General features: G+C 41.1%; 3 protein-coding genes and 1 long non-coding RNA gene across 11 annotated transcripts in view; 2 read left to right on the top strand and 2 right to left on the bottom strand.

The window, feature by feature from the left end:
* Nucleotides 1-366: 366 nt before the first annotated feature.
* On the bottom strand, nt 367-7,309 carry nutf2 (nuclear transport factor 2). Of its 2 annotated transcripts, none has more exons than XM_029634223.2 (5): nt 7,216-7,309; nt 4,999-5,107; nt 3,861-3,932; nt 3,619-3,717; nt 367-1,083 (listed from the first exon to the last, which is right to left on the bottom strand). In XM_029634223.2, the coding sequence occupies exons 2-5, from the start codon at nt 5,095-5,097 to the stop codon at nt 970-972; spliced, it is 384 nt and encodes a 127-aa protein (XP_029490083.1). In that variant the 5' UTR covers nt 5,098-5,107; nt 7,216-7,309; the 3' UTR covers nt 367-969. The 2 variants fall into 2 exon arrangements, with proteins under 2 accessions (XP_029490083.1, XP_029490085.1); XM_029634225.2 differs by lacking the exon at nt 7,216-7,309 and adding an exon at nt 6,753-6,840.
* On the top strand, nt 7,254-10,883 carry LOC135564520 (uncharacterized). Its single transcript, XR_010461106.1, has 2 exons — nt 7,254-7,328; nt 9,709-10,883. It is a non-coding gene; the product is annotated as an uncharacterized LOC135564520 (long non-coding RNA).
* On the bottom strand, nt 7,709-15,272 carry tsnaxip1 (translin-associated factor X interacting protein 1). The gene is made up of 16 exons (XM_029634217.2): nt 15,071-15,272; nt 14,810-14,900; nt 14,575-14,681; nt 14,366-14,492; nt 14,121-14,214; nt 13,752-13,948; nt 13,474-13,609; nt 13,200-13,369; nt 12,951-13,110; nt 12,668-12,786; nt 12,439-12,567; nt 12,197-12,355; nt 11,990-12,099; nt 11,773-11,896; nt 8,271-8,377; nt 7,709-8,051 (listed from the first exon to the last, which is right to left on the bottom strand). Exons 1-16 carry the CDS (start codon nt 15,118-15,120, stop codon nt 7,841-7,843), a joined length of 2,091 nt encoding a protein of 696 aa, XP_029490077.1. The 5' UTR covers nt 15,121-15,272; the 3' UTR covers nt 7,709-7,840.
* The window catches only part of ranbp10 (RAN binding protein 10), a 42,782-nt gene continuing 29,879 nt past the window's right edge, over nt 13,877-26,779 (top strand). Inside the window, exon 1 of one of the 7 annotated variants that reach the window (XM_029634222.2) lies at nt 13,877-13,939. Coding sequence is in view for 6 of the 7 variants with exons in the window: in XM_065009740.1 (XP_064865812.1) it covers nt 16,873-17,071 (199 nt within the window). In the remaining variant the exon portion in view is untranslated. Of the gene's footprint in view, nt 13,940-16,717; nt 17,072-26,779 lie in introns of those variants that run through there. The other 6 variants (XM_065009740.1, XM_065009738.1, XM_029634219.2 and 3 more) reach the window with 6 other exon arrangements.

Here is a 26,779-nt window from a genome sequence, read left to right as displayed (position 1 = left end):
AAAAGAACACTTGCAAAGCCTCTCCAAAAATGTCAGGTCACTGCTACAGTACATTGATGGCACAAAGTGATCCCAATTTCCAAGAGCATGCTTCAACTCATTATGGGGTTCTATTTCTGCAGTATCGGCCAAAGGAAATTATTTTGGGGAAAAAAATTGAGGGAACCCTATGTCCATATATATAACAATATATTGGCTGCATCTTGCTCAAGACAATACATGCTATAGCAGATCATATACAACAATGTGCTATAGAACTGACCAGAACCTATATTGTTTACAATATAATGCTAACACAATTAAAATAAGAGTGACAAGGTAAGTGGAGGGAGAGAAATGGGTAAGAAAGGCAGAGGAACAATGAGCTCACATTAAGAAAAAGTAAACGGTTTATTGTGTATCATGGCTTTTGTATTCATTGTCACAGAGAGCATGAGGAGGAAATGGGAAGCTTGCTGGTCTAAGGATGTTATTGATAATATTTTCTATGATTATTTGGATTGCTAGAGCAACCTGACATAACAATGAATGTTAAATTAAACTTTTAAAAAGAGATTTAGTTGTATACAATAAGGCAAGCTGATAACACACAGGGGGGTACGATGAGAAAACATGAGGATATAAGACATTGAGTCCGAACATAAAACTAAAATGGTGAAGGTAAATTGGTACATTTTTTTCCTTGTCTGCCATCTTCAGATATTTAAGCTCCCCAGCATCATGCAGGTCAGCGTAGGGAAAGGGACTCTGATGGATCTGTGAACTCTCAGCAAAGGAACAGATCTCATTTCAGTTGAAGGCATGTAGCCTATGTGCCTGCATGTCTCTGTGATTGACATCTGGAATCCGGTGTAATTTCTCAAACAGGTATGGATGATACAGAGAGGAGGTTGGGCGTTTAGGTGTCTCTGCAAGACCTCCCCCATCCTCAGCCTTCCCTTATATCCACTCTGCCCACTTCTGGTGTCCTTAGCCGAAATTGTGCAGCGCGAGCCGGAACATGTCATTGGTGCATACCCAGGCATCATTAATGTTCTTCAGGATGAAACTCTGATGAAATCCCATGATGGGGTCCTCATCAGCCTGTAACACAAAGAGAGAGCTTAGTAAAAAGTCACAGTTATGACAGTGAATCTAATCCACAGCTGGGTGCATCTCTGTCAACAGTTGATTCTGTCTTGGTCAAAGCGACAAACTGCCTTCATACAACACACATTCCTGTTATTCCACTCTATCATACATTTTTTAAATATTTTTTTTACAATCAATAGGCTTGTGGCAAACCCAAATTCCTCACAAGGCTTTTCTAGCTAAACAGAGCACACACAGGTGTGAACAGGCACTAATGGAGATGCAGACAAAAAGCAAGCCATCTCTTTAGGTGTCAGTGGAGACTAGGCTTACACAACTCTGTAACAAAAATCTGCTCAGTGATCATGACGGCATTGGCGTCTTCAAATAACACATGAATGTTCTAAAAAGCAGATTTCAAGTTCAAGGTCCACAGTGAAGATCAGAGCTTTCATATAAGGCCATTACTGTGACTTAGACTAGTTAATAATTTGTCAAACAAGCCAGCCTTCACTATAATCTCGGTTCAAATTCAATAAACCACTTTGTTTGTTGCAGTTTATAGTGCATTTCCCCTCTCTTTTAAAAGGGATTGTCCGTATACTTTTTAGCCAATTGTTCTGAAAGTAGCGCCTGTGAGCCAAAAATGGTCCTGAAAATTGCGTACAACATCACATATGTGCCACACGTGATTGCTCTCTCTCATTCTCCTGTTTGTGATTCCGGCTAGCTGTCACTCAAATGGCAAGGGGCTGAATCTCATCGTCTGGAACTTTAATTGCTAGGGGGCTGGCCAACGGGCGTGGAAATGTAGGGAAATCGACCAAGGTACCAGAGCATGACTTTAAGCAGAGTGGGAAAAATTGTGATTAGATCACATTTTTAGCACCCTGAATGCACTGTGGTCTCGAATTACCAAACTCTAGTTTGGCGTAAGATTAGTAAAAGCCTAACTGACCCATGGTCACTCAGAACACTGATCCTTACTGACAGTAAGTAGGGAGAAGATGGGTCATAAAACCACAGATAGGTCAAAGGTTGTGCAGGGCAAGCCTGAAGAATTTGTTGGTGCAAACCCAGGCATTCCTATAATTTTTCAGCAAAAACATGTACTGGAAGCCCAGGACCTGGTCATCATCTGCCTGCGAGACAGACAAAATACAATAGCCCTGACTTCTAATGTGCAAACTACTTACCTACCTCTCACACATACCCTTGTTTTTACTACCATAGGAAGGCTTGGTCCATGTCTTATTCAGTCTATTTGCGTCAGCAGATTAATAAAAGCATAGCTAGTTATATCAACTTGGTGAACAAAGGGCTTAAAACTGTGAAGCTGAAAACAGATGTTAAAAAGCACAGCTAGGTACAACATACAGTTTGATCCAACAGACAGAATCCTGACTCTTCATTTAAAACGATTTAAACAAATACAGTAACTTTCAAAGCAGGTGGGGATTTCTAACCTGTAAGCTATTCAGTTGTTAGTTTAAGAAACAGGCAATATACAGTACTGTTCAAAAGTTTGGGGTCACTTAGAAATGTCCTTGTTTTTGAAAGAAAATCTACTTTTTTTGTCCATTTAAAATAACATCAAATTGATCAGAAATACAGTGTCGACATTGTTGTAGCTGGAAACGGCTGATTTTTTATGGAATATCTACATATGCGTACAGAGGCCCATTATCAGCAACCATCACTCCTGTGTTCCAGTGGCATATTGTGTTAGCTATTCCAAGTTTATCATTTTAAAAGGCTAACTGATCATTAGAAAACCCTTTTGAAATTATGTTAGCACAGCTGAAAGCTGATTAAAGAAGCCTTCTTTAGACTAGTTGAGTATCTAGAGCATCAGCATTTGTGGGTTCAATTACAGGCTCAAAATGGCCAAAAAAATACCTTTCTTCTGAAACTCGTCAGTCTATTCTTGTTCGGAGAAATGAAGGCGATTCCATGCGAGAAATTGCCAAGAAACTGAAGCTCTTGTACAACGCTGTGTACTACTCCCTTCACAGAAAAGCGCAAACTGGCTCTAACCAGAATAGAAAGAGTGGGAGGCCCCAGTGCACAACTGAGCAGAAGGACAAATACATTAGAGGGTCTAGTTTGAGAAACAGACGCCACACAAGTCCTCAACTGGCAGCTTCATTAAATAGTACCCGCAAAACACCAGTCTCAACATCAACAGTGAAGAGGCGACTCCGAGATGCTGGCCTTCTAGGCAAGGGTTTTCTAATGATCAATTATCCTTTTAAAATGATCAACTTGGATTAGCTAACACAACATGCCATTGGAACACAGGAGTGATGGTTGCTGATAATGGGCCTCTGTACGCCTATGTAGATATTCCATTAAAAAATCTGCCGTTTCCAGCTACAATAGTCTGTTACAACATTAACAATGTCTACACTGTATTTCTGATCAATTTGATGTTATTTTAATGGAAGAAATGTGCTTTACTTTCAAAAACAAGGACATTTGTACGTGACCCCCAAACTTTAGAACGGTAGTGTACATTTTTACAGTATTAGAATGACAATTACTTACTTTTAATTGTCCTACTACCATACTCATTATACAGCTGTCAGGTGTGGGCTGGTGGTCTTGTGCTGTTATACTGTGAGCTATTTTTAAGAAGGGGAGAGTCTGAAAAGAAGAAATAATAAACAAGAGATTTATCTGAGACAAGCACATTCCACCAATATATCCTGTTGAATCAGTGCACTCCTGACATACTATTGAGACATTCCATTCTGTCATGCTCAGGTATATTTTAAAATGTCACTCACAGAAAGTTTCTCGACAATCGCTGCTTTTCCCTGGAATTGCTGTCCCTCCCATGTAAGGCATGATGCATCGATCTGTAAAAAGGAAAAGCAGAGGTTTGAGTTTGTCAGTGGGAGAAGGCACATTGGTGGTATAGGGTGGAAGGATGTGAGGTATGTCCCGACTCCCAATCTGTTTTATTCACAACTAACTTTTCTACGCATACTCAAGTTAGGGTATGAGAGAGTGATATGCAACTATTTAGTCATGTACCATGTGGAAGAAGAATAGAAGAACGGGCTCTGCTGCTCTTACCTTATTCGTTGATAAAAATTAAATTATTGTTTAAGGGCAAAATATAGTTAACAGAAGCCTTTCAGTAATAGATTTGTATAATAACGCAAATGAGTCATAGCTTGTGCAGTTCTCCTCCCATCTAAAAATATAAATTGTGCTACCAATAGGGGGCTCAAAAACAACACATTGACTCAAGAATGCTAACCTAGCTGAATGTAAAGAAAAGGGAACAATCAACAACTTGCTTGTTCTCATGATTGATAAATGGACATTACAATTATTTGAACAGCTTAAAATAAGTAACTATATGCTGTCTTTGTACCTCTTATTGAAATATATTATGCTTTATATTATGCTTTATATATTATGCTTTAACTTGTAAGTGTCAGTATGCATGCATATTTGCCTGTCCCACAGTCTAACTTGATACTTCTTTGGCCCAAAACGTTCCTCAGATGAATGCTTGTCAAAACTTATTTGATCTAGGTCTAGGATCAGTCTCTGAAACACATAAACCAAGTAAAGTTTTGAACAGTAACATTGAAATAGGGCAAGACTACAGAACATGAATTGATTCAACAATCTTTCCCTTGGATAGTGTTTGGAATGGAATTATCAGGGAGCATTTGCTCACAGGTCTGGAGATATTGTATGATGCACTACTTTTCTATTTGAAAAAAATCATTAACATGAACAAATATCCAATTTATTACTAAATGAGTTATAACAGATGCAGAGGTGGTTAGACTTGAAGGAGATGGTGGAATAAATGCATGGGGGTGAAGACTGCAGTGGTGAGAACAGGACACAGGAAAGCAGAACTATGATTAATTAATATTCATTGGTACAGACAGATCCACTCACATATATTGCTCCAAGCTGGGTCCTGTCCGTGTCAAAGAGCTGGTAGTAATGTTGCACAAAACTGGATCCTATCTGTTCCCAAATCGGCTTTTCCCCCATTCTGAATCACCTGGAAACAAGTTCAATTGGAAGAGACAATCTTATGAGTGTACAATCCTAGTGGTGTGGATGACATAGACTTAACTCAAGAAATCTGGGCAAGAAAGACCAGGTAGAGCTTGTTGGCTTTGCACTTAGGGGCAAAAGAAAGAGTCCACACCCAATTGCTCCATATCAAATAAAATTGTATGTCACATGCGCTGAATACAACAGAAGACCTTACCATGAAATGCTTACTTACAAGCCCTTAACCAACAATGCAGCTCAAGAAATAGAGTTGTGAACATATTTACTAAATACTTTTTGATTGTATTAAAAAAATGTAACAAGATATTTAAATAAAATACAGAGTCAATGTGAGGGGGTACAAGTTAGTCAAGGTAATTTATAAAGTGACTATGCATAGATAATAAACAGCGAGTAGGGGGGGTCAATGTAAATAGTGTCATCTATGGATTTCACATGACTGGGAATACAGATATGCATCTGTTGGTCACAGATACCTTTTTTTTTTTAAGGTAGAGGCGTGAATCAGAAAACCAGTCAGTAAATACTGGTGGCCACCATTTTGCCTCATGCACCGCTACACATCGACTTCACAGAGTTGTTCAGGCGGTTGATTGTGGCCTGTGGAATGTTGTCCCACTCTTCAATGGCTGTGCGAAATTGCTCTAAAATTAAGTTGGAGGTGGTTTATGGTAGAGAAATTAACATGACATTTTCTGACAAGAGCTCTGGTGGACATTCTAGTCAGCATGCCAATTGCACGCTCCCCCAATTTGAGACATCTGTGGCATTGTCTTGTGTGGCAAAACTGCACATTTTAGAGTGTTCTTATTGTCCCCAGTACAAGGTGCACCTGTGTAATGATCATGCTGTTCAATCATCTTATTGATATGCCACACCTGCCAGGTGGATGGATTATCTTGGCAAAGGAGAAATGCACACTAACAGGGATGTAAACAAATTTGTTCACATTTTAGAGAAGTAAGCTTTTTCGGCATATGGAAAATGTCAAGGATATTTTATTTCAGCTCATAAAACATGGCATTTATTTTTTTGTTTTGTATAGGAAAATACATTTTTGAATTCAGTGGTTGAACAATATATTAACAGCACCAGGAATACACGCACTGACTAAACGTTTTTAAAAAAGGAGCACTGTAGAGTATTCTTCTTTGGGGCTTTTTCAGAAAACAGAGACAGCTGATAGGACAAGGTTATGCTTCATTGGCAGAGCAAGCAAACCACGCACACTACTTTAGAACAATTGAGCAAATACCACCAAGGGCCATAGTTTAGCAACATTTACACCCAAATTATGGTACCTATTCTGACAGTGCTAGCTAAACTAGTCTTGTTTGGATCAGTGCGCTGTCAGTCACGGCGTCTCACGTGCCTCCCCAACGCACATTCACTTTATACGAAACTTGCATAGCTAGCTACCTCAATTATTCACACGAACCTAGGAAATACTAGTTTACAAATCATCCCATGCACTATAATTGCAACACGTTATTTCCAATCGTGTCGTTTGAGATTTCAAAGATAAGATCGCTACTAACTAGCTAACTCAATCAAGTTATACAAGATACTGTAGCTAGCTACTATAGCTAACATTTCATGTGTTCGTCAGCTGAATGCTAGCTACTTACACAGTCCGCTCACGCCGTGAGCATGCCATGACATGGGCAATGTTGGACTCTTTCTTTGACTTTGGCTGAGCTAGCTAGCATAGGCAAGGCTAATATCAAAGATCAAACGTTGGTTGGTTGTCTGACTAGCTCGATGTCCCGTATTGCTTAGCTAATAAAATGCCATCAAAGGGCTAGACAATTAAAATCTAAAGTGAATGCTAGATATACAAGTGGTATGGCACGTTCTTTCGCACTATCGGCTGCTAAAAATACCCTAACCGTTAGTCAACATTCTGAAGCTTCTTTCGACCGGGCCCAGCCAGAACATAGGCGTGTCCTAGCAATCACTTTTGGCGAGCCACCGCCTGTCAGAGGTATATAAACTAATCCATTCTGAATCATAATAGGATACGCTTGTCACTAGAAGACAACAAATGTTTTTATTTAATATAGAATTACATTTTTTAGAAAAGCAACTTACCGCGAACCCAAAACCGTGCCCCGGCTTCCAGTTATGGCGATTACACCAGTTTAGGCGCATGCTCATCTGTCTAATGCTACGTGGGAAATGAAGTTCTTCACTCCATACAGCTGGTAGGTTTTGCCACCCACACGAAACTCTCAACATACACAAATATGGTACCTTTTAAATCAGCCCACTTTAATGAAGGTAAACTACATTTGTTGTGGAAATTATAAGGATGGATAGAATGGCCATGGTTTTACATGCCTGCATCCACAAGATGGCACAGTTCTAATGGCACTGTATGCTACTATAAACAGACGTTTGAATTGAGTAGCCACACACTGCTCCGGTGAACAATTTGTTAGCCTGGCTACTAGAACGCCAGAGAAGTATGTGACAGCTCAACTTTGGGATGCTAATGTTTTTACTTAAATATTCAATTTCTGACACTGATAATAAATTACTGTGTGAAACACATTTGACTTACAGATCATTTCAGTAACAACAGTCCGTTTAAGTGTTTGTTTAATGTTCAACCTGGTTCCTTTGGAAATATATCATGAGTTTGCAGGCCACAAGGATAGCAAAGAAACAGTTAGATGCCTGACGGCTACCACTTTCTAAAAGTGCTTAGAGCGATTCAGTCCTGTTGTGGGGCAGGCCCAGCCCTGGTCACATCTATTGCCAGGAGGTGCTGCAGGGCCAGCTCTGTGTCCATTTGTGTTGTGTGCTGCTCTAGCTCCCCCTGGTGTATCTGGAATGCCATAGTTAGGACCCAGTCTAGTGTGGTAGCGTCCAGAGAGGGGTCAATGTTCTTAAAGGCAGCCCTTAGATCAGCCACAGTCACCTCTCTGTGAATAAAAAACACAATGCCCCTGGTGATCCTTTCAAAACGGTTTACACTTTTCAAAATACATTTAAACAAGTATATTACTTATGCAAATTGAGATCTGTATAGATTTACGTCATTTAGCAGACGCTCTTATCCAAAGCGACTAATGCATATTTTTCACCTAGCCTTTACCCGCTAGGCTACCTGCCGCCCTACATGGGGTATACACTTTGCTTACCCTTTGCCTCCCAGCTGAGTCCTCAGTTGGCTGATATACATATGCCTCTCTGTGGAGGCCTGCTTCTTCACCAGATTCAGGAAGTCTTTGTGTTTCCCATCTGCATCCTGCATAGAACATCACACCATGTCTTTGCTACAGTAGACATTAATGGTAGCAGTGCATTAGGAAAGTTTGTTCAACATTTTGTTATGTTACAGCCTTATTATAAAATTTATTAAATAGAATTTTCACATTTGATAAAGTATTCAGACAGATTACTCTACTTTGTTGATGCCTCTCAGGCAGCGATTACAGCCTCGAGTCTTCTTGGGTATGACGCTACAAGCTTGGCACACCTGTATTTGGGGTGTCACTGCACAGCTATTTTGAGGTCTCTGTAGATGTAACAGTATAGACTTTACGTCCGTCCCCTCGCCCCGAGGGACGCTCTGCACACATCAACAGTCACCCTCGAAGCATCACCCATCGCCCCACAAAAGCCGTGGCCCTTGCAGAGCAAGGGGAACCACTACTTCAAGGTCTCAGAGCAAGTGACGTCACCGATTGAAACGCCACTAGCGCTAACTAGCTAGCCATTTCACATCGGCTACATAGAGATGTTAGATCGGGTTCAAGTCCGGGCTCTGGCCCAAAGCGTTGTCTTGGCTGTGTGCTTAGGGTAGTTGTCCTGTTAGAAGGTGATCCTTTGCCCCAGTCTGAGGTTCTGAATGCTCTGGAGCAGATTTACAGCCTTGTTATAATCCATTTTAGAATAAGGCTGTAAACCATATAAACCATATAACCTGCATTTATTGTAGCTGGGGATTTTAACAAAGCAAATTTGAGAACAAGGCTACCTAAATTCTGTCAACATATTGATTGTAGTACTCGTGCTGGCAAAACTCTGGATCACTGCTACTCTAACTTCCGCGATGCATACAAGGCCCTCCCCCGCCCTCCCTTCGGAAAATCTGACCACGAATTCATTTTGTTCCTCAAACAGGATGTACCCGTGACAAGGACTATTCAACGCTGGTCTGACCAATTGGAATCCACGCTTCAAGAGTGTTTTGATCACGCGGACTGGAACATGTTCCGAGTAGCCTCGGAGAATAATATTGATTTATACGCTGATTCAGTGAGTGAGTTTATAAGGAAGTGCATAGGAGATGTTGTACCCACTGTGACTATTAAAACCTACCATAACCAGAAACCGTGGATAGATGGCGGCATTCGTGCAAAACTGAAAGTGAGAACCATTTAACCATGGAAAGATGACAGGGAATATGGCTGAATATAAACAGTGTAGTTATTCCCTCCGCACGGCAACCAAACAAGTGAAATGTCAGTATAGTGACAAAGTGGATTCGCAATTCAACGGCTCAGACACGAGACGTATGTGGCAGGGTCTACAGAAATTTTGCATGTCAACTAAAACTCTCACAAACTTTTACAGATGCACAATTGAGAGGATCCTGTCGGGCTGCATCACCACCTGGCAACGGCAACTGCACTGCCCATAACCGCAGGGCTCTCCAGAGTATGGTACGGTCTGCACAACACATCACCCGGTGCAAACTACCTGTCCTCCAGCACCCTTCATCACAGCAAGGCCACTGCCAGCAATACGTTTGCAAACATTTCTAAACCTGTTTTCGCTTTGAGGTATTGAGTGAAAAAAACAATTTTTTATCAATTTTAGAATAAAGCTGTAACGTACCAATTTTGTGTATTCAATTGGTAGTTAGTCTCATCACTGCAACTCCCGTACGGACTCAGGAGAGGCAAAGGTCGAGATCCTCCGAAACACAACCCAGCCAAGCCGCACTGCTTCTTGACAGGCATTGGCCAGCTTAACGTGCACACTTCTGGGCCGCCACAGGAGTCGCTAGTGCACGATGGGACAAGAACATCCATGGGACAAGAACATCCATGCCAGCCAAACCCTCCCCTAACCCGGACGACGCTGGGCCAATTGTGCGCAGCCCCATGGGTCTCCCGGTTGCGGCTGGCTGCGACAGAGCCTGGACTCGAACCAGGATCTCTAGTGGCAGCACTGCGTAGCGGTGCCTTAGACCACTGCGCCACTTGGGAGGCCCCACTACCATCCAGAAGGCGATGTCAGTACAGTTGCATCAAAGCTGGGAGCGAGAGACTGAAAAACAGATTCTATCTCAAGGCCATCAGACTGTTAAACAGCCATCACTAACACAGTGAGGCTGCTGCCTACATACAGACTTGAAATCATTGGCCACTTTAATAAATGGATCACTCGTCACTTTAATAATGTTTACATATCTTGCATTACTCATCTCATATGTATATACTATATTTTATCATAATAATCTTATAATAATCTTGCCTATGCCGCTCGGTCATTGCTTATCCATTTATTTATATGTATATATTCTTATTCCATTCCTTTACTTAGATTGTGTGTATTAGGTAGTTGTTGGATTTCTTTATATTGTTGCACTGTCAGAACTAGAAGCACAAGCATTTCACTACACTCACAATAACATCTGATAACCATGTGTATGTGACCAATAAAATGTGATTTTTGATTTGATCAATGATCTCTCTGTACTTTGCTCCGTTCATCTTTCCCTCGATCCTGACCAGTCTTCCAGTCCCTGCCACTGAAAAACATCCCCACAGCATGATGCTGTCACCACCATGCTTCACCGTAGGGATGGTGCTAGGTTTCCTCCAGACGTGACGCTTGACATTCAGGCCAAAGAGTTCAGTCTTGGTTTCATCAGACCAAATTATCTTGTTTCTCATGGTCTGAGAGTCCTTTAGGTGCCTTTTGGCAAACTCCAAGCGGGCTGTCATGTGCCTTTTACTGAGGAGTGGCTTCCGTCTAGCCACTCTACCATAAATGCCTGATTGGTGTAGCGCTGCAGAGATGGTTGTCATTCTGAAAGGTTCTCCCATCTCCACAGAGGAACTCTGGAGCTCTGTCAGAGTGACCATCCGGTTCTTGGTCACCTCCTTGACCAATGCCCTTCTCCCCGATTGCTCAGTTTGGCCTGCCGGCCAACTCTAGTTAGTCTCGGTGGTTCCAAACTTGTTCCATTTAAGAATGATGGAGGCCACTATGTTCTTGGGGACCTTCAATGCTGCAGACATTTTTTGGAATCCTTCCCCAGATCTGTGCCTCGACACAATCCTGTTTCGGAGCTCTACAGACAATTCCATCAACCTCATGGCTTGGTTTTTGCTCTGACATGCACTGTCAACAGGTGTGTGCCTTTCCAAATCATGTCCAATCAATTGAATTTACCACAGGTGGACTCCAATCAAGTTGTAGAAACATCAAGGACAATCAATGGAAACAGGATGCTATTGCTATTGTATACATCAATGGTACTTGAATACTTTTTGAGAAGGTCCAGTCCCTCAAATTTCCAGACCATGGTCTGCCTATTGACTATGGCTGGTATTCCTCTATTAAAACGGGATTGTGAAATTATGTGGACTGAGGTGTGAAATTTTGGACCGAGACCCTAAAAGTTACCTCTGTATACAGTCTTTGGTATGGGAGGCTCCCACCGTTGTTGTCTAGCTCGGCCTGAGCTGTGGTCACTAGCTCATCGATGTCTTGCGCTCTTTTCAGAGGGAAGGCCATTTGCAAGTTATCTCTGAAAAACATAGGTCATTTTATATAGCCCACTCACTGTCATAATCGTAATGTTTGACTTTAATCAGTACTGTAATTTCATTATCTGCATTACCTGAAATCCTGAACACTGAGCAGCCCACTCTCTGTACTGTCACTGTGGATCAACACTTTCAGCAGGTTAGACAGTAGATGTGTCTGACCATGGTACACACTCTCATCCACCTGTTAATAATACATTTATAACCATCAAATCATGCGCACCATCCTTTCTCACACTCATAAGAAGAGCGCTGTATAACACATTTGCAAGATCACACACCTTTCCTGTGAGAATGTCATTGAAGAGGCTGACAGAGTCATCCTTTTGGTGTTGACGAATGCCCTCTACTAAGCTATAAGCCCACTCTCCAGCCTTTTCCCCATATTGTCTCTCCAGATGTTGCCGCAGAAACTCGGGAAGATTGCTGCTTTCATTTCTCTTAAGAGAAATACAATTAGAAGACATATCAGTCAAACAGTGTGTGAAATAACTCATTATTTGAAAGAGAAGTATCAGTTTACCCTTCCATCCTCCATGACCTTCTCCTTCCAAACCTCCTTGAGGATTCTCACAACCGCATTCTTCTTTAGCCTATGGTTCTTTAACTGCCCCTCATAGCGCAGGTATATGGGCACATCATCAGAAGTACCCTGAGTGGACACAGGGTGAAGACCTTTTGACCATGCCATTCTTTTTGGAAATGTGTTGATGTTCAGGCAGTTTGAAAGTTCAGCAGGGAGGGAGGTTTACCAGTCCAGTGAAAAACTCTGAGTTCTTTCCTCCCAGTTCTGCCAGCAGGATCTCCAAACGCCGCTGGCTGGACAGGCCCTGGGAGAGATCTGCCCAACGCTCACTACCTCCCAGTACGTCTGTAATCACACAGTGCTGTGTAAATGTTCTGATCTAAAAATGTTTATATTGATTCAGTCACAAAGCAAAACGCCTAACACTTCAATCATTACTACCAACAATACCATACCACAAATGGGAAGGGGGAAAAAACAGAACCTAGAGCAGTTTTTCTATGTGATACCTGCACACTGCTCCCATTCTGGCCTGGGGGTAGAGGCCTCTTTGAAGCCCTCCAGTTCTCCCTGGAGGCTATCCCTCTGTGTTGTGACTTGCTTGTGCACCTCAAGCAGTGTGTCATATTCAGCCTTCATCTGATCAAAGTCTTTCTGCAGGGTCTCCAGCTGGAATAGATGCAAAGAGATTCAACACTCATTCAGGTCTGATTAAGTGAGACTGCTGTTGTTGAATCAAACATTTCACTGAACTGTACCTTAAGCAAGTTCTCTTTGTGCGTATGGTCCAACGTCTCCCAGTCACGGCGGGGAACTACGTCTCCATACTCCGCATGCAAGCGATTTAGCTCCACCTGGGCTTTAGTCAGGTCCTCTCGACACACCTTCAGAGCCAATTTCTCCTTCACTGGGTCCTCGATTTCCACTTCTGATGGAAAGGAACAGGTTTTCAGAGGTGACAACACCCCACACTTCGCTTACATCAAGACCGTTGACTAATAATTATTTTATTGTTACACATTTTTTCACTACCTTCCTGCTCTTCCTCGGGTTCCTCATCTGGTCCATAGCTCATGCTGCTGATGTTGGCGATGAGCAGCTTGCGAGCATCACATTCTTCTCTGTACATCAGATACTGAGCGGCCAGGTCTGCCTGCAGACAACACACCTGAGAAGAACAAGCGAAAGAGCAATGAAGGAGAGTTCAGGCAGCCTAGGCATGGTTGATATGAGCCAGAATAACTTGAATTCTGTGTTTTCAGAGCAGCACTGGTGTGATTGAGACGGAACCTAGTGGGTAAGCACTGTACCTGGGTCTGCAGGGAACTCTGTGTCTCTCTCATGTTTTCAATAACCTTTTGACGGTGTTGGCGCTCTTGCTTCAGAGCTCTAATCTCTACCCTCTCCTCCTCTCGCAGGCCCAGGATCCTCTTTTCACACTGCTCTGACACCACAACCAGACGAGCACGGAGAGGCTCCAGCTCCCGGATCTGGTCCCGTAAGTATGCTGCAGAAATGAATATCCATAGACCATAAAATCCAACATCCTATAAGCATGACATCTTTAAGTCCCTCTGATACTTCCATTCATCCTTGTTTTTCTGTCCAAACTCACATTCACCATAACAATATAGGCCTATATGCCACAATCAAACATTCCATGCTACAATGCCACACACCTAATGTGATTTCATATTCATTTTTTATGGCACACAGAAGCGGCTTGTACGTTTTGAAGTCCTCAATGAAACAGCCAAAGACCTCCCGGTATGCCTGCGTATGACAGAGGGCAGATTTTGTCACTTGACAACTAAGTGAAAATGAATCTATTCACTATACTCCTTATATGTAGTAAGGTAAATACACTGTAACAAAGCCTACATTACATGGATAACCTGTATATTATATGGCAGATGGATGGGACCTGTAGTTTGCGCTCTTGGACTTTTGGTTGTTGTAAGTCAAGAGCCTGCAGCTCCTTCTTTAGGTAGCTTTCAAGCTGCTCCAGGAATCGTGGCTTCCCCACAGGGCCACCAAAATCATCACCGCATCTGTAGCATATTACCATCTCAGTAAATCCTTCCACAACTTTAACCCTATATCATATGACAGTATATATAATTTGCTAAATACCCATGGTTCCTGATCTCTCCACCTGAAGTATGTCTCCTCCCCTGCTGAACAACTTGAGAGGTGACATGGGCAGGCCAGGTTGACAGGTAGCCTGAAGTACAGCCAACCTGACGGAGTGAGATAAAACGTTTAAAAAATTTAAAAAAAAAAGCTTGCTCGGGGAACGAATGGTGTACTTAGTGATATGCACAAAGTCCCAAATGATCCAACCTAGCTAGCTAACTGCTTATCTTACTCTGGTTGATGCTCTACATGAGCCAGGACCGCCAATTGCCACTTGTCGCCCAGTTCTTTTTTCAGCGTTATGTTGACACTTAGACGACAGTCTGAAAGCGAGATGGAAACAAGCAGCTAACTAGAAATTATTATTTTTATTATTATTATTATTAAATGATTCGCTTAGTAACGTTACTATCATAGAGTAACGTTATCTGAGTGAGCTAGCTAAATTAACAGTTAACGTTAGCCTACTACTAAATTGGACAAGGCCACTTGCCGTTCAAACGATGATAAAGGTGGTAATCTAATATCTTTCTGTGTCGACATCTGTTATGTTTAGATGCAGCAAACAAGCGAGCTAGCTAGTTACCAAATACATTAACATTTAATCCCTCTTCAATTAGGTTAGCTAGCTATTTGCTTCACTTCAGGCCAACGCTTCAGGCTCACGACCGAGTTGTTATGTTTACACAATGTTGCCATGGAAATGAAGGACCCAGGAAGAACCCCAAATAGCAGACCATCGCGCGCCAGATACTTTTGCATCCCTGGAGAACCTTTCCAGAGAGAAGGCGTAAAAAACTTTGACATGGCTCAGGACTTAATCAAAGATTTTTTAAATTGTGACTTACTAATGTATGCACAGTGGTGTAAATTACTTAAGTTAAAATACTTGTAAGTACTACTTAAGTAGTTTTTGGGGGTATCTGTACTTTACTATTTATATTTTTGACAAGGTTTACTTTTACATCCCTACATTCCTAAAGAAAATTTATGTGCTTTTTATTCCATACATTTTCCCTGACACCCAAAAGTACTTGTTAAATTTTTAATGCTTAGCAGGACAGGAAAATTGTCCAATTCACTTACGTATCAAGAGAACACCCCTGGTCATCCGTAGTGCCTCTGATCTGGCGGACTCACTGCTTCATTTGTTGGAGAGTGTCCCAGGCTTTAAAACAAAATAGAAAATTGTGCCGTCTGGTTTGCTTAATATAAGGAATTTGAAATAATTTATACTAATTTATAAGTATTTTACTGGGTGACTTTTACCTTCATAGAAAATGACTTAGATATCTTTCTTTACTTTTACTCAAGTATGTAGTTTACTTTACTATTTATATTTTGTACATATTTTACTTCACTACATTACAAAATAATGTACTTTTTACTCCATTCATTTTCACTGACACCCAAAAGTACTTGCTACATTTTTGAATGCTTAGCAGGACAGTAAAATGGTCCCATTCACACACTAATCAAGAGAACATCCCTGGTCATCCCTACTGTCTCTGATCTGGCGGACTCACTAAACACACGTGAGTGTGGCCTTGGTTATCACAAATAAAAAATAAATGGTGCCGTTTGGTTTGCTTAATATTAGGAAATTGAAATATATTAGTATATTATAAACCAAATATTTTTTAGACTTATACTCATGTATTATTTTATTGAGTGACTTTCAGTTTACTTGAGTCATTTTCTATGAACTTTACTTTTACTCAAGTATGACAATTGGGTACTTTTCCACCACTGCCAGTTTCAGAATCATCTCAATGATTTCGAATTTAAATAATGCAGCTGTCTGACATACTGGCAAACATTATCCACAAACATTGCGTTTAAAAATCTGGATTATAAGGTTTAAGACCCATTCGAGACACAAACACGTACTGAATGTATGCCAGTATGTAAATATTAATGAGGAATTTCAATTTAAAAAATGTCTCGTTATCTGCTATGATAAGACTGGGGAGCTCAACATGTCTTGACCGCATACAACCACTCAAACTACATTTCCTAGGTTCCTTTTCACGGACTCAAGCGGAAAAAAATAGACCAAAGAGGGGAGAGCGGGGGTTCTGTAGTCGATTCTGAAAATCTTGCTAGTGGATAGTCCTGTATTCAACTACAGTACCCACACGCCACTGTCAGTGCTACTGTAGAGAGCTTTGGTTATCCGTGGATATCACACCATTGCTATCATCTCTGTCTATCTCAGTGTTTCTCTCTCCCTGTGTCAGCGGATTGATATAGGAGAGTAGAAAACAAGCAAAAATAAAACATCTCTAGCCGAAAATGGCAGAGCTTGGAGCGGGGAGCATGCTGTTGGGAGATCCTGCTTTTAATTACCAAGAGCACGAGCTAAATGAGCGATTGAAGCGGCTCTACCCGGCCGTGAATGAGGAAGAGACCCCCTTACCCCGATCTTGGAGCCCCAAGGATAAATACAGCTACATCGGACTCTCGCAGAACAATCTGCGGGTACATTACAAAGGTATACAGATGTGACAACTAGTATAACATTTCGTACCCCAATGTCTGTCATTTACTTAAGACACTCCGGAGGGTTTGCGTCGAGTCTGTATGCAATCTCCCCGATCTAGTTTGAGCTGCCTCTACCTCTCTCTGCTTTGTTTCAGAGGAGAGCGGAATGCCCAAATGGTTGACAGTGAACTCGCTAACCATGACAGTATTGAAGCATATCCATTTATTTCACTAACGTTCAACTCCACGGTCTCTTTGTTTAACGTTAGTTTTATTTTTGCTTTACCATAACTTGGTTACCCCTATTTGATCACGATAATCGATATTTTACCTAGCTAGCAATACCACAATTTACTGTTAGTAATAACAAGCGACGCACAGTTAGCTCGCTAGCAAACTTGGCTAGTAAGCGAGCTAATGTTAGCTCGCTAACTAGCTAATGACAGCTAGCTAACTAACGTTATGCAAGATAATGCTAATTGCACACCATCGTTGTTAGCCCAATACAGTAGCTAAATATTAGCTACTTAGTTGTAACGTTATAAATAAGTAGCTAGCTAGCAATGTAATTGTACTGGCTAGCTAATACTTAACCCTGGCGTTAGCTAATATAAAAACAATTATCCTTCACACAGTTGCCATAACCCACGACTAGTCGTTAACAATTTGCTTGTATTTTGTGATCAAATGAGCACCAGACAGTCCAGAACAGGGAAATATTGCATTTTGTTGGCTTGCTAGTTCATGGAAACGTTCTGTTGGAATATAATTCTGAATCATTATTCATTCTGGAACCAGTTGGTGAGCATTACGCTATAAGGATTCCATTGAGTCCTTTATGCACAAAAGAACAACAACAGCGTCTGCCATTTCAAACTCAGCCAGCAGCTACACTTTGCTGCAAGGGAGGAGGCCTTGACGCATTTGTTGTGCGTAAAATATCTGCACATAGATCAGATGGTATTTATGCGGGTAGTTTGACATATTTGACCATAAACAACTTGTTGGGATGCAGACCATAGCCCAAGGGAGGGGTGTAAACACATACAATTGGTTCAGATAGTTATTTAACTATTCTGCACAAAATCAAAAGTAGGACTTGACAGCTATCCCTCAAGCTAGACGTCATGCTACTCCCAGCTAACAAGGAATGTTTCCAAGAGACCATTCCCTTAATGTGAAATATAATTTTCCCAGAATGTGGTTACCATGTTCTCAGCACATTAATGTTCTATACACGTTTCATGGGAATGTTGCAAGAACATTCATGTGTCCAGTTCTGTGGATCAGGAGAATCAACTCCCAAACATGCATGGAAGGTGGTGCCATGTTCTCAGAACATAAGATATTAAAGGTCCCGAATAGTGGTAATCAGGGTTTTCATTAAATTTGATATTTGGATGAAACCAGTTCCAAGTAGGGTGGCCCAATTACTGTTGCTGGCACATGAATAAAATGTGATCATAAAGTTACTGGTCCCCTCCCCCCATGTCAAACACTTGAATTCAGGAGGCAGGCATTACCAAGGATTTTCATCGGGCCTCTACCAACGTCACATAAAGCCGGAAATGTTATACACCAATGGTAGTGTCTTGTCATTTTAAATATGTATCGCCTTAAAACCTTCATCACATGTGCGCCTACGCATTACTTTAACTTTGTTTACAAAACTGTAAACTAGATCAAGCAGAACATACTATCAAAGATACTGGTAACCTTTAATCTGTGGTGTGACTGTTAGCTAGCAAGCCACTTACATCATGCCGGCAAAAGCACACTGTGTTTGTTGTGACTGGATGCCATAGTGTAAAATTAACCTTTTAATTTCGGGTGGACAGGCTGCACCGAAAATTACGATCATGTCATGCGTGCGCACTGCACATTTCAAGTAAAGTTGCTTTATCAATTGAGGAGAACATTCGATGGGTCTTGCCAGGATGCTAATCCTGAAGATGGATGCTGTACCATTATTGACAGGGGATCTTGCAAGCGCTGATCATAATGTAAGTATCAGAGTTTAATAAGTCTGATATGGTAGCCAACATTTTGGGGGATCACGGGGCTAGCATTAGATAATGCAACTGTGGCTTCTTTGACTTGTGAACGATATATTTTCTGTAACACCTGATAATCACTATATGGTTTTTGTTCTTCCATCTCTAAGCCCCCTACATTAAGTCAGAGAACTGCCAGCACACAGCTGGCACAAAGGAATATTGTTCACAAAAGGAGTTGTGGTGTATATAGTAAATGTCATTTACTCCTGAAAATCATATTTTACCATTCCATTGTGTGGGTTGTTGTCTTACAGTTGATGTAGCTTGTGTCATTGGAGCTAATCATAATTATTATTTTTTTTTTTGGGGGGGGGGGGTATTTAACTTTCCATCTCCTTTTGTCTTTACACTATCATCAAGCTGGAAGGATAGACATTTTACTCTGTCTGCACGAGAGGTTGAATGATTATGATTTTTCAACGCCGATACCGATTATTGGAGGATGAAAAAAAGCCGATACAGCTTAATCAGCCGATTTTATTATTATTTTTTAGTTGTAATAATGACAATTACAACAATACTGAATGAACACTTATTTTAACTTAAAATAATACATCAATAAAATCTATTTAGCCTCAAATAAATAATGAAACATGTTCAATTTGGTTTAAATAATGCAAAACCAAAGTGTTGGGGAAGTAATAGTGCAATATGTGCCATGTAAGAAAGCTAACATTTAAGTTCCTTGCTCAGAACATATGAAAGCTGGTGGTTCCTTTTAACATGAGTCTTCAATATTCCCAGGTAAGAAGTTTTAGGTTGTAGTTATTATAGGACTATTTCCCTCTATACCATTTGTATTTCATATACAGTGGGGCAAAAAAGTATTTAGTCAGCCACCAAGTGTGCAAGTTCTCCCACTTAAAAAGATGAGAGGCCTGTAATTTTCATCATAGGTACACTTCAACTATGACAGACAAAATGAGAAAAAAATCCAGAAAATCACATTGTAGGATTTTTAATGAATTTATTTGCAAAATATGGTGGGAAATAAGTATTTGGTCACCTACAAACAAGCAAGATTTCTGGCTCTCACAGACCTGTAACTTCTTTGAGGCTCCTCTGTCCCCCCCTCGTTACCTGTATTAATGGCACCTGTTTGAACTTGTTATCAGTATAAAAGACACCTGTCCACAACCTCAAACAGCCACACTCCAAACTCCACTATGGCCAAGACCAAAGAGCTGTCAAAGGACACCAGAAACAAAATTGTAGACCAGGCTGGGAAGACTGAATCTGCAATAGGTAAGCAGCTTGGTTTGAAGAAATCAACTGTGGGAGCAATTATTAGGAAATGGAAGACATACAAGACCACTGATAATCTCCCTCGATCTGGGGCTCCACGCAAGATCTCACCCTGTGGGGTCAAAATGATCACAAGAACGGTGAGCAAAAATCCCAAAACCACACGGGGGGACCTAGTGAATGACCTGCAGAGAGCTGGGACCAAAGTAACAAAGTCTACCATCAGTAACACACTACGCCGCCAGGGACTCAAATCCTGCAGTGCCAGACGTGTCCCCCTGCTTAAGCCAGTACATGTCCAGGCCCGTCTGAAGTTTGCTAGAGAGCATTTGGATGATCCAGAAGAAGATTGGGAGAATGTCATATGGTCAGATGAAACCAAAATAGAACCTTTTGGTAAAAACTCAACTCGTCGTGTTTGGAGGACAAAGAATGCTGAGTTGCATCCAAAGAACACCATATATACTGTGAAGCATGGGGGTGGAAACATCATGCTTTTTGGGGCTGTTTTTCTGCAAAGGGACCAGGACGACTGATCCGTGTATCGTGAGATTTTGAGTGACAACCTCCTTCCTTCAGCAAGGGCATTGAAGATGAAACGTGGCTGGGTCTTTCAGCATGACAATGATCCCAAACACACACCCCCGGCAACGAAGGAGTGGCTTCGTAAGAAGTGGCCTAGCCAGTCTCCAGATCTCAACCCCATAGAAAATCTTTGGAGGGAGTTGAAAGTCTGTGTTGCCCAACAACAGCCCCAAAACATCACTGCTCTAGAGGAGAAATGCATGGAGAATGGGCCAAAATACCAGCAACAGTGTGTGAAAACCTTGTGAAGACTTACAGAAAACGTTTGACCTCTGTCATTGCCAACAAAGGGTATATAACAAATTATTGAGAAACTTTTGTTATTGACCAAATACGTATTTTCCACCATAATTTGCAAATAAATTCATTAAAAATCCTACAATGTGATTTTCTAGATTTTTTTTTTCCCCCACGTTTTGTCTGTCACAGTTGACGTGTAACTATGATGAAAATTCCAGGCTTCTCATCTTTTTAAGTGGGAGAACTTGCACAATTGGTGTCTGACTAAATACTTTTTTTCCCCCACTGTACCTTTGACTATTGGATGTTCTTATATGCAATTTAGTATTGCCAGTGTAACAGTATAGCTTCCGTCCCTCTCCTCACCGCTACCTGGGCTCGAACCAGGAACACATCGACAACAGCCACCCTCGAAGCAGCGTTACCCATGCAGAGCAAGGGGAACAACCACTCCAAGTCTGAGTGAGTGACATTTGAAACGCTATGAGCGCGCACCCCGCTAACTAGCAAGCCATTTCACCTGGTTAATATTGCCTGCTAACCTTTCTTTTAGCTAAATATTCAGGTTTAAAAATATATACTTGTGTATTGATTTTAAGAAAGGCATTGATGTTTATGGTTAGGTACACGTTGGAGCAACGACAGTCCTTTTTCTCGAATGCGCACCGCATCGATTATATGCAACGCCAGACACGCTAGATAAACTAGTAATATCATCAACCATGTGTAGTTATAACTAGTGATTATGATTGATTGTTTTTTTACAAGATAATTTTAATGCTAGCTAGCAACTTACCTTGGCTTCTTACTGTGTTCGCGTAACAGGCAGGCTCCTCATGGAGTGCAATGAGAGGCAGGTGGTTAGGGCGTTGGACTAGTTAACCGTAGGGTTGCAAGATTGAATCCCTGAGCTGACAAGGTAAAAATCTGTCGTTCTTCCCCTGAACAAGGCAGTTCACCCACCGTTCCTAGGCCGTCATTGAAAATAAGAATGTTCTTAACTGACTTATCTAGTTAAATAAAGGTGAAAATATATATATATATTTAAAAAAACGGCCAAATCGGTGTCCAAAAATACAGATTTCCGATTGTTATGGAAACTTGAAATTGGCCCTAATTAATCGGCCATTCCGATTTAATCGGTCGACCTCCAGTCTGCACAGCTTCCCAGGCAACCACCACAGCAGTAATGCTGTGATACAAAATCAGCTTTCCCAAGGCAAAGAAGGGGGGATATGCTGTGAAGACAGACCCAACATACTGTAAGTCATAGTTATTCATTTCAAATCTGCATCAATTGAGCATTTCAGGCACACAAAAATTCCAAATACAAACATTGAAAAGTTTCACAAAACAGTTCATGACCAAATATTGCATATTTCAAATTGAGTACTTCAAAAACTAGAATGAGTAGATCACTACATCAATGAATTGATAGCATTAACTCAGAACAGTAAATAAAAGGAAATTAAACATTTCCCTTTTCAAAAACATTACAGGCTACGTAGACAGGCTCCTGGATCTCCTCTTCAACGAGGTCACCCATGATCCAGCGCCGTATGTGGGGAAGCTGTGCAAGCTGTCCATCCCAGGACCCCTGTCTGCCCCGTGTGAAAGGCCTGACAAGGAGGTGGCCATAGCTGGATTTGTCTCCAGCTTCAATCTTGGGGGTTACTGAAGCCTGCTTGATTGAAGCTGGATACATGGGTCCCCCTCCTCTCCCGCTCCCCTCCCCCATCAATCTCTGTAGTTGGTTGTATTTCTTAAAGCCTAAGTAATTCCCTTTTACGTGAAACAATATCACATTGTGTTACTTTGTATTGTTGTTTTTTCAAGCTTTAGGATGGGAGTGTAGTGTTACACATTTTACGAATCAATGTGTCCTGCAGACTGTAGGTGCCTATATTAGGCTTATGGCTCAATTCCTCTTTCTTTAATGTCAAATGATATCTCACCATTTATTTCTCACCTTTATTTATAATGAGTGTTCATGTTGATCAGTATTTCGGCAATGGTCTATTGTAAAATATCAAATAAATGTCTGATAAATGCATACAATGCTGAACATATTGTCTTTTATAACACTAACGCAGAGTCACAAATAAATCAGGGTGACTCGCCGAGCAAGTCTCGAACCCAGGCCTCCAGCACTAATGACGAACATTCTAACCACTGCACCAATAACGGATATCTCTAGGCCATGTATTTATTGTGCAAGTATAGTTGGGCCTTGTCCAGAAGAAACTCTAAACCCTCTTCCCTAGGCACTTGTGTAGATCTGAAATGACTTGAAAGGTGTAAGCAATATAGTTAATGCACTTTGTAAATCTCAGCTCTGTTAAAAGTACACTCAAGATAAACTTTTATTGATCATAGTGATTCAGGAGTATCATTAAAAGCAGGTTAACATGCCCCACCAACATTAGACAACTATACAGAAAGCTCTTCAATTGTAGAAATAAGTCAATCAAATCAGTGATGAGAGGATGGTCAAATACACTGACATGGTGGCATAACAGGAAGATCTGAATTCCATGAACCAAGAGGTTGAGTTCAAATTTCAGTTGTAGACATGTTCAATTATTATTGCTGTGTAAATGAACATGCATAATGTAATCATTAATGTTAAAAACACTATGTTAAAAGCGCTGTGTGTGAGAGTATCCCTGACCTTGTCAACAGACAAAAGGAGCTGTGAATGGATCAGGGGTTCACCAATCAGGGCCTTAAAGGGCTTGGCAACAGTAACAAGGTGTGATGTGTAATGATGAACAATGTTTTTGGGAGGGAGAACGGTTCTTTGGGACCATCAGGCAAAGTACTGACAACTGATGCACAGCAATGTTCTTGCATGAAATGTGTCTAGAATATTAATATCGTATATATTCTAAGAACATGGCAACTTTGTCCATTGTATGTTTGCGACGTTGATGGAATATTCTCCTACCCCTCAGAAAACTGGACACTCAAACATCACGGGTAACATTACAAAAACGTTCTCTCTCCCTAGAATTGTTAGCTGGGATAATGCTTGTTGTGTAATCATAGAAAGTGTCTAACATCGTTCTACATGTTTAGTCAACTGTCAAATCTAATCCCACAACAGTGCTATGAATCATCAGACTGAGTTATTATAGGTCCACAGTCTTTGTAGTTAGCCTAGCCGTTAGCACGTTGGGCCAGTAACTGAATGGTTGCTAGTTTGAATCCCTGTGCCCGACAAGGGCAAAACTCTGTTGATCTGCCCTTGAGCAAGGCACTTAACCCTAATTGCTCCAGTGTTGTGGTCAATAATGGCTGATCCCTGGCCATGACCGCACTTTCCATTTCACACCTCTCACTCATACAGGTTACCCACTTGTACATGCAGTAAAACAGAACAAATATAAGCACCTCCTATTTTACATTTGAATATAAAGGAAACAAAATCACACTTCATTGAGAGACAATTGTAAGGTCAGTGTAAGGCCCCGGTATTAACATAGGCCTACCTCTTGAATCTACAGAAAGAGTAGCCTACTTGTGCAATTCTCTTAAAGGGATTGGACACGCATTAGGTGGCTGTGGTGGGGGTGCTGGATTTAGGTCTAGGTACACTGCTTTGGTCTGTTTTTGTCTGGTCTTGAAGGTAATAAGGATTTCATGATAATTCGTGACTGGTAAAATCCCATTAGTTGATAGTGGCTCAAAAAAACTGTTTTGTTATTTAGGCTGTTTTACATGGGTGGTCGTGTAAAGGGATTGTGGGACTACAGTACAGTCGGATGTGGGGAAATTATGTTGTTTCTCAAGGCATCTAAAGTTATAGGCTTGTTACTCCTGCATATCTAAAAGGACCCATGAGAGCCAATGTGAAGTTATGCCTGTCAAATTATTTTTTCCCCTTATATTTTTGAGAGATTAAGGCGTGTGTGTGTGAGATGTGTGTGTATATATGTATATATATGTGTATACATACATACATACATACATACATACATACATACAGTTGAAGTCGGCAGTTTACGCACACCTTACGTACACATTTAAACTCAGTTTTTCACAATTCCTGACATTTAATCCTAGTAAAAATTCCCTGTTTTAGGTCAGTTAGGATCACTACTTTATTTTAAGAATGTGAAATGTCAGAATAATAGTAGAGAGAGTGATTTATTTCAGCTTTTATTTCATTCATCACATTCCCAGTGGGTCAGAAGTTTACATACACTCAATTCGTATTTGGTAGCATTAAATTGTTTAACTTGGGTCAAATGTTTCGGGTAGCTTTCCACAAGCTTCCCACAATAAGTTGGGTGAATTTTGGCCCATTCCTCCTGACTGAGCTGGTGTAACTGAGTCAGGTGTGTAGGCCTCCTTGCTCGCACACACTTTTTCAGTTCTGCCCACACATTTTCTATAGGATTGAGGTCAGGGCTTTGTGATGGCCACTCCAATACCTTGATTTTGTTGTCCTTAAGCCATTTTGCAACAACTTTGGAAGTATGCTTGGGGTCATTGTCCATTTGGAAGACCCATTTGCGACCAAGCTTTAACTTCCTGATTGATGTCTTGTGGATATATTGAAGCAACATCTCATAATTTTCCACCCTCATGGTGCCATCTATTTTGTGAAGTGCACCAGTCCGTCCTGCAGCAAAGCACCCCCACAACATGACGCTGCCACCCCCGTGCTTCATTGTTGGGATGGTGTTCTTCGGCTTGCAAGCCTCCCCCTTTTTCCTACAAACATATCGATGGTCATTATGGCCAAACAGTTCTATTTTTGTTTCATCAGACCAGAGGACATTACTCCAAAAACAACAATCTTTGTCCCCATGTGCAGTTGCAAACCGTAGTCTGGCTTTTTTTATGGCGGTATTGGAGCATTGGCTTCTTCCTTGCTGAGCCGTCTTTTAGTTTATGTCGATATTGTACTCGTTTTACTGTGGATATAGATATTTTGCACTAGTTTCCTCCAGCATCTTCACAAGGTCCTTTGATGTTTTCGCACCAAAGTACGTTCATCTCTAGGAGACAGAATTCGTCTCCTTCCTGAACGGTATGATGGCTGCGTGGTCCCATGGTGTTTATACTTGCGTACTATTGTTTGTACAGATTAACGTGGTACCTTCAGGCATTTGGACATTGCTCCCAAGGATGAACCACACTGTGGAGGTCTACAATTTTTTTTCTGAGGTCTTTGCTGATTTCTTTTGATTTTCCCATGTCAAGCAAAGAGGCACTGATTTTGAAGCTAGACCTTGAATTACATCCACAGGTACACCTCCAATTGACTCAAATGATGTCAATTAGCCTATCAGAAGCTTCTAAAGCCATGACACAATTTTCTAGATTTTTCAAAGCTGTTTAAAGGCACAGTCAATTTAGTGTATGTAAACTTCTGACCCACTATAATTGTGATACAGTGAAATAATCTGTCTGAAAACAATTGTTGTAAAAATTACTTGTGTCATGCACAAAGTATATGTCGTAACCGACTTGCCAAAACTATAGTTTGTTAACAAGACATTTGTGGAGTGGTTGAGAAATGAGTTTTAATGACTCCAACGTGCGTGCGTGTGTGTGTGTGTGTGTGTGTGTGTGCTTATTCC

The sequence above is a fragment of the Oncorhynchus nerka genome, linkage group LG25 (assembly GCF_034236695.1).
Source record: "Oncorhynchus nerka isolate Pitt River linkage group LG25, Oner_Uvic_2.0, whole genome shotgun sequence".
NCBI classification, from domain to species: domain Eukaryota; kingdom Metazoa; phylum Chordata; class Actinopteri; order Salmoniformes; family Salmonidae; genus Oncorhynchus; species Oncorhynchus nerka.
Note: the sequence above shows the minus strand (reverse complement) of the source record. Positions and strands in the feature narration are given on the sequence as shown.

Coding starts and splice junctions, on each gene's coding strand:
- tsnaxip1 (XM_029634217.2), bottom strand. CDS start 15,120: ATGTCGACACAGAAAGATATTAGATTACCACCTTTATCATCGTTTGAA. Junction 14,682..14,809: donor CATGTAGAGCATCAACCAGA/GTAAGATAAGCA, acceptor TCACTCCGTCAG/GTTGGCTGTACTTCAGGCTA. Junction 12,787..12,950: donor AGAATGGGAGCAGTGTGCAG/GTATCACATAGA, acceptor GTGTGATTACAG/ACGTACTGGGAGGTAGTGAG.
- nutf2 (XM_029634223.2), bottom strand. CDS start 5,097: ATGGGGGAAAAGCCGATTTGGGAACAGATAGGATCCAGTTTTGTGCAA. Junction 3,933..4,998: donor CCCAGCTTGGAGCAATATAT/GTGAGTGGATCT, acceptor TCCTTTTTACAG/ATCGATGCATCATGCCTTAC. Junction 1,084..3,618: donor TGGTAGTAGGACAATTAAAA/GTAAGTAATTGT, acceptor TTTGTGTTACAG/GCTGATGAGGACCCCATCAT.